The 11,232-nt window shown below is 30.3% G+C and overlaps 1 protein-coding gene across 2 annotated transcripts; it reads left to right on the top strand.

The window, feature by feature from the left end:
* The first annotated feature begins 2,433 nt into the window (after positions 1–2,433).
* LOC134710902 (fibrinogen-like protein 1) lies at positions 2,434–9,695 on the top strand. 2 transcript variants are annotated; one of them, XM_063571311.1, is made up of 8 exons: positions 2,434–2,557; positions 3,200–3,274; positions 3,422–3,493; positions 4,329–4,388; positions 4,884–4,912; positions 6,131–6,227; positions 6,448–6,612; positions 9,422–9,695. In XM_063571311.1, exons 1-8 carry the CDS (start codon positions 2,452–2,454, stop codon positions 9,670–9,672), a joined length of 855 nt encoding a protein of 284 aa, XP_063427381.1. In that variant the 5' UTR covers positions 2,434–2,451; the 3' UTR covers positions 9,673–9,695. The 2 variants fall into 2 exon arrangements, with proteins under 2 accessions (XP_063427381.1, XP_063427382.1); XM_063571312.1 differs by lacking the exon at positions 3,422–3,493.
* The last annotated feature ends 1,537 nt before the right edge of the window (positions 9,696–11,232 follow it).

Here is an 11,232-nt window from a genome sequence, read left to right as displayed (position 1 = left end):
CACATTTTCCCATGTCTGGAGTTCAGTGGCGGTTGGTTGCCGTCTTTCATGTTTGTTTTCGTTGACTGTTTTGTAGTAAATCGAAACGTTCGTGTATTTTCTTATGAATTGTTTCTCATTTTTTCATGTCGAGATCTGGTTACACAGTTTGGGGTTTGCTCGTGATTAAAGGTTATACAGTGGCCTATATTTGCTTAAATCTCTATCAGTTTGATTATGATACTAATACAGAGAAATTTTTAAATAAGTCTGATACTTGATTTGTTAGTTGAACTACAACTCCAATAATTATGAGAGGTTTTCATTTAAAATATTGAGTGTGTTTGATGAAGACCCCCCCCCCCCTCTCGAGCTCTATGGACGAATTTATAAAGATGTATCCTCGTTTGAAATAGGGCATTTATAATTTGAGTGGAACCTCATTACTAAATCAGAACTATTCCTTTCACCATAATGTATGGTGACGTATTTCGTAAGTTGTAACGGAATAACTTTTTAGTTCTGCAGACAGTTGCAGTAATTTGCACTGAATTCTCTGGGCTTTTTTAATTGATCGTTATCGATATAATGAAAAAGTAAACATTACCATTTCAAATCGCCCTTTAAGTTATCTGTATTTTGACAGAAATAAAGGCAACCATAGTATGTCGGTGTTCAAAAGTCATCAAAACACATCATCTATAAGAGGAAAACAAAAGAACAACAAGAAGACTGAATTGCATCAAAACCAAAAGCCAACATACATAAACACGAACTATTTGATGACAAATGTCATATTCTTGACTTGATACAAATTGTTACGTATATTGTATTATATTGACATGCAGAATAATAAAATAGAAAAAGAGATGGTATAGCCACCAAAACAAAATAATTATATATATTTCGTATACCAAAACGAATGTCATAGAGAAAAATGGAAGCTATGAACTAAGGTTGAAAATGCATACAAAGAATAAAAGAATTTTTATATCATATTTTTTCACATTGACTTACAGAAATCAACACTGATTTACAGGAATAAAAACACAAAAAAAAGTCTTACCTGAAATATATTTTATAAAGATTAAATATTTGATAGAAATTTACAAAAGTGTGATCAATATTTCTGAAACATGATATAGACAGCTGTTATATTTCATATGATAACAATATCATGTAATTTCTGTTTTGCCAAAATACCTCATCAAATAATCGTCTCTTTTTATTTTTCATTACAAGGAAATCATCTGAAAATTTCAAGTTCAAAATTCTTCGAATTGGATGTGAAATTGTCATGTTTTAATTATAGATTTTTATTTTAAATTTTATATAATAAAACATAAAACTTGTATCTTAAAGATTGTAAGGCCGTAGAATTCAAATGTATTTTTTCTCATTTGTTCGTCAATTCGTTCGTTCGCTCACTATGTATTAATAACAAAATTCTGTTTTGTGAAATTAGGACCATTTTTTTTACAACATTACATCTAATCAAGTCCCTTTCAAATTTAAATTTTATTTAAAGCAATCGTACTAACAGTCATATAAGTTAAATCGCTAAACAAAATAAGGCAATTTGTCACATATAACTCAAAAGAATGCCTCTCTTAATCCTAATGACTATTTTAAAAAACGTAAGGTATAATTTGATTGTTTACAAATGAAGGTTTTTTTTAGGTTTTCCAAAAAAAAATATTTTCAAACGTAACTTCTTACGAATTACAAGTAAAATTTTATTTTTCATGATTTTTCAAATTAATTTACGGGTATTCAAATTAACAAACATAGACTAATGTTTATGCTTGGTGATAAACCATTTTGTTTCTACAATTACAAATAAAGTTTTGTCAGTTTCAAATCATAAACAATAAGACATCCTCCGTTTTCCTTTTGACTCTTGGTAAGGAATTTTCCGTTTTTGTTTCCCTTGAAGATCGTTTTTTTTGTTATTTACTTTTCAGGTAATTTTTAGGTTTCTGACATCCCTTGTATGCATTCACCCTTCCTTGTTAAATTTTACATGCACATTTGTTTACTTAAAAACATTACCAAATCTACATTGACATATGCACAATCTGGTTTACGGACGAGTATAAAATGCAGCTTTGTGATTACTAAGTCTCTTTAAATGTTATCAAATGATCTTTATTTCTATATATACTAAGGTTATATCTAGACTCCACTTTTTTATGTTGTCTACTGCTAAATGTTCTTACATATTTTGATTTCTTTTATTGAATAACATTTTAATATCTATGTTCATATTGCAATTGCAAGTTCGATATCGTCAGTTTATTTATTTCTAAATGTTTTACCAATCGCAACAATTATATATATACGCCTTAATTATAGTAAAAACACATTAAAATGAAAATAATACCAAAATCAAATCACGCTTTTTTTCTCTTTATATTCTATACGCTGTATGGCACATTTGGCATTTCATGCATTTTCTGCAAAACATCCACGATGAATACTTATGTTTATTTATTGTTTATCTGTACGTTTGTAACCAAAGTTATTTGGTGTGACACAGAAGCAAAGATGAAAATCTTGGGAAGTCTTACTGCCACTGGTATGTATAGATTATTTTGCTTGGTAGTGTCTTTCTTTTGAAGTCATTTGAAAATTAATGTTAATTTATCATTGGCCCTAGCATTAAAGTTTTAAGATTTAAAAAAATGTAAAAGCCAAAAATTTCATATTACTTGACCATAGATTGTATATCATTTTTTTTTATCTTATTTATAAAATAAACTTTCCAGTAAAAAAACACATAACACTATCGTTTCGGTTTATGGTGAAGATTGGTTCCTATAAAAATCTGTAAACACACTGCATTGGTTGCACTTGTCATAAATCAAGAACCAGATGTTCAGTGGCTGTCGTTTGTTGATGTGGTTCATAAGTGTTTCTCGTTTCTCGTTTTTTATATAGAGAGAGCGTTGATTTTCCCGTTGGAATTGTATTACACTGGTCATTTCGGGGCCTTTATAGCTTCTGTTCGTTGTAAGTCATTGCTCCGTGGTGAAGAGCGTACTTAGATCTATAAAAGTTTACTTTTACAAATAGTGATTTGAATGGTGAGTTGTCTCATTGGCACTCTTCTACATCTTTTTATATATCTAGTAAACAACTAATGAAAAGTAATGTTTAAATTATAGACTTAAATATTACCCTGCACATTTTGTTGATATGACTATTTTTTTTTATTCAGGTACAATGAAAAACTTTGCAAAGGACACCAGCAAAACAGTTAAACTTGCCACCGAGATTAAGAATATGCTGAACGGTTTGTATTTTGCATTATTACTAAGAATTGTTTCATAAAAATGAATATGTGTTCACCCCCTAAATTAATGTTCTATGTACTACATAAAATTGAGAAGATATTGGATAATGTTTGCACCTTTTTAAAAATTGATGCTTTGTTTTACAGGAATGTGTACGTACAGCAAATATCAAAACAGTTACGAGAAGATTCATAAAAAGGTTCAGAATATCTCTACAGGTACTTTCTATATTTAAAAAAAACGATGCCAGTAGTGGATATGCTGCAATATATGTTTATTTTGATAAATCACGTGACAGATGAAAGTGCTAGATTTTAAACATTTCTAAGTGTTTATTTTGTGTTAATTCTATTTCATATATATTATATAAAACTACATGTATGTCATATATGAAATACCCTCTGGATTCAAAGTTTTAGGATTATTAAAACATTTTAAGTTTTAAAATGTTTAAAGTAAGTTCGAAGGAACAGATGCATATTTGAGACTTAGTATGTAAGTCATTATACCAACAACTGATAGCTGATGTATTTGGTTTAATTTGAAGTCTGTGTCAAGTTATTATTTACCAAATACCAGTACAATGTTACATACAGTCATTTTGTGCGAGTTTGACATCTTAAAGAGTCAGACAATATCAACCAAAAAGGTTGCTCTGTATTTCGTTTTATGTACTTGAACTTGGTTTAGTCTTGTGTCAAAGTGTGTTTTCCAGATACTTAGTAGGTTACTATCACATGACTAGATGTGCAAAGGAATCTTGTTAGGATTTTGCAGGTCAAATCTTAGATTAAACATCTAAATCTTCATTTGACTTTGTAGAAATGATGTTAACACCTTAACCACAGCAAAAATACATCACTTCACATAATGATATAAAAACACAAGTGTACACACATTATTCATCGTAACTAATTTCGAATAAAATAATTAAAAAAAAACTTTTTAACTTTTTTAATTACAAGTGTTTATATTTTTTTGTAAATATCAAACATTGTAAGGGGTTGTATGTTGTTCTTTTTTTTACTCAGGAAGTATTCATTTGATTTGTAGACATGGAGGTGATCAAAGAAAAACTTGACAAAATACAGAACTTAGTCAGTAACATTCAATGTGAGTAAAGCGTTCACACAGTTTGCCAATATATTCGGTAACTTTAGCTACTCTTTGTTTAAAAAACAGAATATTTCTTTATAAATAGAATTTGTTCACAGTTTACAAAATTAAATAGACACCAAAATGAAGCTAACTATATTGAAATGGCAACAGAAACAAAACTAAATTTATGAGATTTTTATTACAATTATTTGAATTATTTATATAAAAATAAAACGCCAATTTCAATAATATCATCTAGAAAGCTATAATATTTGAAATCTCCTAATAATACCTTCAAGCTATTTGTTAAAATCACAAAAAAAACTGAACTCCGAGGAAAATTCAAAACTGAAAGGTATTGAACGTGGTTTTTTAGCGCTAAACCTCTCACTTATGACAGTCGCATCAAAGTCCATTATATTTACAACGATGTGTGAACTCAACAGACATAATAGGTAAGTTAACTGTTAAAGAGAAGACCATTTCAGAAATTTTCTATGTTTTATATAGGCAATCCAGATGAGATAGGAGGATGGACTGTAAGTATAGACTAAAATGTAGTACTAAGTAGTTGTAGTGGTGGCTGTATTATTTTGTAATTGTTTACTTACGTTCCTTGTTGTGAGAATCAGAATGTTTTATGCTATTATATTAATATCTTTTTTAATTATCATAAGAATTGCGTTGTACGAGTAATGAAATAGGGAATTATACCATAAATTAGGGATCAATTTGAAAAGCGGAAATTTTTAACTGTGTGATACGGAATTTTATGTGTACTAAACAATGAAGTCAAATTACTTTATACACCCTTAATAATAAAAAAAAAACGTTAAGTTTATTATTATACGGATTATGCATTTATTCAGAAAGGAGTTCTGTTCATTATTTGATAGTATTAGTGATGACAAAAAAATAAGTCAAGCAGTGATGTTCGAATTAACAAACCAGTCATGGGAAGAATTTGAATGTATGATTTGACCACCAATTCAGAATAACTCAAAGAAACTGACAGCTATCATCAGGCTTTTTTATCTTAATTAATGATGTTTGTTTGTCATATTTTGGAATTTCTGTCAGATTTGCGGAATCTTCTGGGTTTTTTTATACGTCTTTTACATGTATAACAATCAGCCATCTGTTAAAGTCTGATAGGATTATAATTTGTTTAAAGAGTTCTTGAGAACTTAAACTTGTCAATGATAAAGCTATGAAAAGTCATGACAGAATATGTCCAAGCCAAACTTTGTATGGCTTATATCTCGAAAGCAAGCACATTGACCTACATATATTTTTTTGCTCTTTTGATTCCTTTATTAACCCCCTATCAATTTAAACGAGTGTTTTGAAAAGCTTAAATGAAGAGATAAGACGCCATTAGTTGTACACCAAAAGTATTCCAACAAGTGGGTTTTTTTTATCGATTACTGAATGTTTGTCTGTGTTGATATCAGAGCTCCTGATATACTTTGAGAGTAGTTTCCTCAGTCCAAGTCTATATTTTTTTATATTACAATTACTTGTTCTGTATTTTGTTGTCTAAATATATACTAGAAATGAGGAGTTTTTATACGTGGTAAATTAAGTGCAGATGTATATATAAAAAAATGCTTTTAGTTGGAAATTATATTCAAATGTATAAGTTACATTATAGATTCATTATAATATCTACAATTTAAGAAATGTTGACAACAGAAAAAAATGATCGGATTTGTTCATATGGGTAATAACGCTTTTCTTTTGTTGTTTTATGTTAGGTTATTCAAAAGCGGTATGAGGGTAGTGTTGAATTCAACAGAAATTGGAAGGATTATGAAAATGGATTTGGAGACAAACGTGGAGAGTTCTGGTTAGGTAAGACAGATAAAATTGTATATACATTTCAAAGTAGGTTTATAATTTGTTCGTAATATAACGTTTTCACAGTAAATGTAAACTGTGGCGTAAAAACTCTCTGTATACACTCTGTATAGCAAACATCTTTCTTCCATTACATTAATTTGTGGATAAAACATACCTTTATTTAAAATGTAGTGTTTTGTTGTAGTCATTAATATACACATATAAATTTCAGGCAATAAGAATATAGCAAAACTAACATCTGAAAAAAATCATGAACTTAGGATAGATGTGGAGGACTGGGATGGAAACAAGCGTTATGCAGTTTATAAAAGCTTTTCAGTAGGCGACGCATCTACAAAATACCAACTCACAATCGGCAATTACTCAGGAAACGCCGGTAAATATAACAACTTATTTTGTGGTGTTAAAGATGGAGTGCTCTGTCTTCTTTTGCAAGAAAACATTGCATATATTGGCATTTGAAATAGTTATCAAAGAGTACCAGGATTGACGTGCGTTTCGTCTACATAAGACTCATCAGTGACGCTCATATCAAAATATTTATTAAGCCAAACAAGTAAAATATTCACATTTACATTACTGTTTATGGATGATAATTCACCAGCAGAATCTGCTATTTTGTAATGCCTATTTAATGGACAAGAACCATCAACATATTTTTAGCTCACCTGGCCCAAAGGGCTAAGTGAGCTTTTCTGATCACTTGGCGTCCGTCGTCCGTCGTCGTAAGGAGTTATTGTCATCAATAGTCAATTCTTAACAATTTTTTGTAAATTTTTGTTATCCTCTACAAAAATCTTCTCCTCTAAAACTATTAAAATAAATCGAATAAAACTTTTCCGCCATCATCATTAGGGTATATAGTTTTAAAAATGTGTCCGATGACCCCGCCCGTGAACTAAGAATTTTTAGATGGCCGACATGGCTAAAAATAGTATATAGGGTAAAGTGCAATTTTTGGCTCATATCTCTTAAACCAAAGCATTAAGAGAATATCTGATGCGGATAAAATTGTACATTAGGTCAAGATCTATCTGCCCTGAAATTTTCAGACCAATCGGACAACTTGTTGTTGGGTTGCTTCCCCTGAATTCGTAATTTTAAGAAAATTTTGCAGCTTTTGGTTTTTATCTTTAATATTATTATAGACAGAGGTAAATTGTCATCAGAAATAATGTTCAGCAAAGTAAGATCTACACATAAGTCAACATAACCAAAGTGGTCAATTGACCCCTTAAGGAGTTATTGCCCTTTATAGTCAATTTCTAACATTTTTGTTTAGCAAGATTTTTCAGTGAAGTAAGATCTACAAATACATCACCAATACCAAAACACAATTTTGTCATGAGTCTGTGTCCTTTATCTAATATGCACATAGACCAAGGTGAGCGACACATGCTCTTTAGAGCCTCTAGTTTTTAATGTTTTTAAGATTTTGTCATAAAGATAGTCATGTGCATACACACTTGGAGTTTTAAGCTTAAAAGCTATATATGTTCGTTAGGTTTATGATCATTGCATCAAATAAAAATGTGTAAGAGTTCCGCGGAACCCAGTGTCTCGCCTTCTTTTGATGTCAACTGCAGGTGAAACAAATATGAGAAAGACAATTAATAAAAATATTCCTCTCGATACTATCTTTTGATTGTAAGAAGCTTCTGTCCAAGTTTGGTAAAAATCAAGGATACTTCATGTATCTTTTATGTTTTAAAAACTTTAACTGCAGACTGTTATGTAATGTTAACCATTTATAAGTAAAATACGGATAAACAGGTACAAAATTTTAACAAAGTTTACTTCTATATACTAGCTTTTGGTCATAAACAAGCTTTGTCCAAGTTTGGAACAAATCCAGGATAGCTTAAGAAAGTTATTAAAATTTTAAAAACTTTTACCACAGAGTGAATGTAATGTTTCCTGGCAGAAAAACTAAGTTCATTTATGGATTTTTTTTTACAAAATTATCTTCTGGATACTATCTTGTGATTATTAACAAGCTTCTGTCCAAGTTTGGTAGAAAATCCAGAATAGCTGAAAAAAGTTATTAAAACATAAAAAAAAACTTTTACCATAGAGTGAATATTTGTGGACGCCGCCTCCGACGACGACGACGACGACGACGGAATGAAGGATCGCTATGTCGCGCTTTTTCGACAAAAGTCGAAGACTCGACAGTAAATGGTAATAATGACACCTTAAATTAGGTTTGATTACTTTTGGTAAAGAGTGGTAAAGAGACGTCAAATTTTATAAGAATAACCACTATGTTTCCGTGTAATTCTCAAAACAAAAAATTGCCCATTAGAATTGTGTTTAAATTAGTAATAAATAAACAAACATGGTCAATCTTGTTATTAGAATCTTTGGATACAATATCTAAATAAACTTATCATTGATAATATAAAAAAAAAGGGATAATGTATTGTTTTGGCAGTTTTCAACGTAATCGTTACATGAAGACAAAATGAATTATGCATATATTCTGACTTTGTTTGTTAACATGTTAGATATTGTGATATCTAATGCAGAATCGTTCTTATTTTCGCGCTAGAATAATTTTTAGAAAAATTAAGAAACGTTCATGGTCTTGTTCTATCAACCTTTAAACAAACGAAGAGATGAGGTCGGTCCTTTTAATTATAAGATTAAATGACTACTTCAATCTGAAGTTGCCCCGAATAGAGAAAGAAAGCCATTTAGGCTGTGTCCATTGATAAACAACTGAGAGGCGAAATATAGCAATGGAGTTTTCTAACCCATAAAACCAAAACATACTGACTATCAAAAATAATGACCAAAAAAAAAACAATGTTTTCAAAAACCCAGAACAGAACATAGAAAATTAAAGACTGAGCAAAACGACGAAATATATGGACTGTATATATCTAGCTGTAAAATAACATGTCGTGGTTAATATTGCATGTATTGAAATCTCGTATCATTCAATTCCGTCAGTGTTCACTTTATTTTCTTACTCATGATGATCCTGCATTCGTTGACATAACACCGTCTTATATATAGACAAAGGGTATTCTTATGATAACATTAAACAAGTTGATATTATACTTACTTCTTCGTAGATTTGTATAGATTATGAAGAACTTATTTGGAAGAAAGTGCTCGATCGTTGTTGGGGATGATACTTAAAAAGGCCGTGAAGTTTCATTCTTTCTTTTCTTTTACAGGTGACGGAATGAGCCAATTTAACGGGATGAAGTTCTCAACATATGATCAAGATAACGACAACTATAGTGATAACTGTGCTGATCATGCCCTATTCAAAGGTGGATGGTGGTACAATGGCTGTTGGAAATCTAATGCCACCATTCTAAATGGACATTACACCCATAGAAATAATACTTCTCAGGGTATTATTTATAAATCGTTTAAAAAAACCTCTCTGAAAAAATCTACCATGAAGATTCGGAAAGTGTAATAACAAGTCTTACAATCAATAAATGCAAGAAAAATATTGTATTTTAGTTTGGTTTATTTTCTCTACATAAGTTTAGTACATACGTGTGGAATGATTATATTGATGAAAATATAATTTTATAAAAGAGGGGCGAAAGATACTTGAGGGGTAGTCAAACTCATAAATCGAAAATAAACTGACAACGCCATGGCTAAATTAGAAAATGACAGACAAACAAAAGTACACAAAATATAACATAGAAAAAAGAGACTTCGCAACACGGACCATACCAAAAAATGGGGTTCATCTCAAGGGAACTGGATAGTAGTCTTTAAATTCTTATTTTATGTTGTGCATTCAATGTGGCTAGTGTTTTCTTTTTTTAACAAATATTTATGCAAATGAATTGACCTTTCAAATACAGCACTTTTTAATTCTCATTTTGAAACCTTCTTGAAGAACAAAAAAAACACTTGTTGTGTTTACTTGTATGCTTTCTATGGCGGTAATCATTATCAAAACAAGGAGATGTTGAATGAAAGAAATTTATCCATCAGACTCTAATGACGGTGATATGAATAGATATACGATGATGTGGTATGAGTGCCAATGAGACAACTTTCCATCCAAGTCACAATTTGTAAAAAAAAAATATACAGAGAAATAGATTTGTTGTGTGTACTTGTATACTTTCCTATGACGGTAGTTAAAATAAAAACAGGGGGATGTTGTATGGTAGACATTTATTCATCAGACTCCAAAGACGGGGATGTAAAGAGATATTATAAGAAAATGTGGTATTTCCCCTCAACATTTGATTACTGTTTCCCCGCAACATAAATTTTGATTAGTAGTGTTTCCTTTCAACATTTGATTAGTGTTTTCACCTCATCATATATATGCTGTGGTAGATGATGTGCTGTTTGGTATTACAAAGTAAATTTTGGATCCGCAATGCTCTTCAACTTTTTACTTGTTTGGCTTTATAAATATTTTGACATGAGCATCACTGATGAGTCTTATGTAGACGAAACGCGCGTCTGACGTACTAAATTGTAATTCTGGTACATTTGATAACTATTTTAAAAGAGAACAACAAAACTTTTTGAGGACTCGACTAGTAACAGTTTCGAAGTGTTTTTTTGGGGGTTTTTTTCCGATACATGAGTTATTACAGCATTTGATTTGTGTTTACTCTCAACATTTCATTAGAGTTTTCCCTTAACTTTTGATGCTTGTAGTAAAATAAATAGATACTAGTCATAAAGTGAAATATTTCTTAGAGAGCAACTGATATTCAATTAGTAAAAAAAAATTGTGAAGCACAAGAAATAAAATAATAAACATTATATAATTAGAGCTAAATACGTACAAAAAAGATCAAAAATGTTTGTTAAATCTAAATACAAGAAAACACAAATGGGAGTATTTATAATGAACCGAGATAGATTGATTTTTTTTCTTTCAATTTTCTCGTTCTTCCCTTATGTTCTTATCCGTTTACAACGGTATATATTTCTGTCTCTCGCATACCAAGTCCCCTTTTTTCGTTTTTTCATCATTCTCTCCTCTTAAAATTTC

This window comes from Mytilus trossulus, chromosome 3, assembly GCF_036588685.1.
Source record: "Mytilus trossulus isolate FHL-02 chromosome 3, PNRI_Mtr1.1.1.hap1, whole genome shotgun sequence".
Classification (NCBI taxonomy): domain Eukaryota; kingdom Metazoa; phylum Mollusca; class Bivalvia; order Mytilida; family Mytilidae; genus Mytilus; species Mytilus trossulus.
The sequence above is the reverse complement of the archived record's forward strand: the minus strand, read 5'-3'. Positions and strand labels throughout refer to the sequence as shown.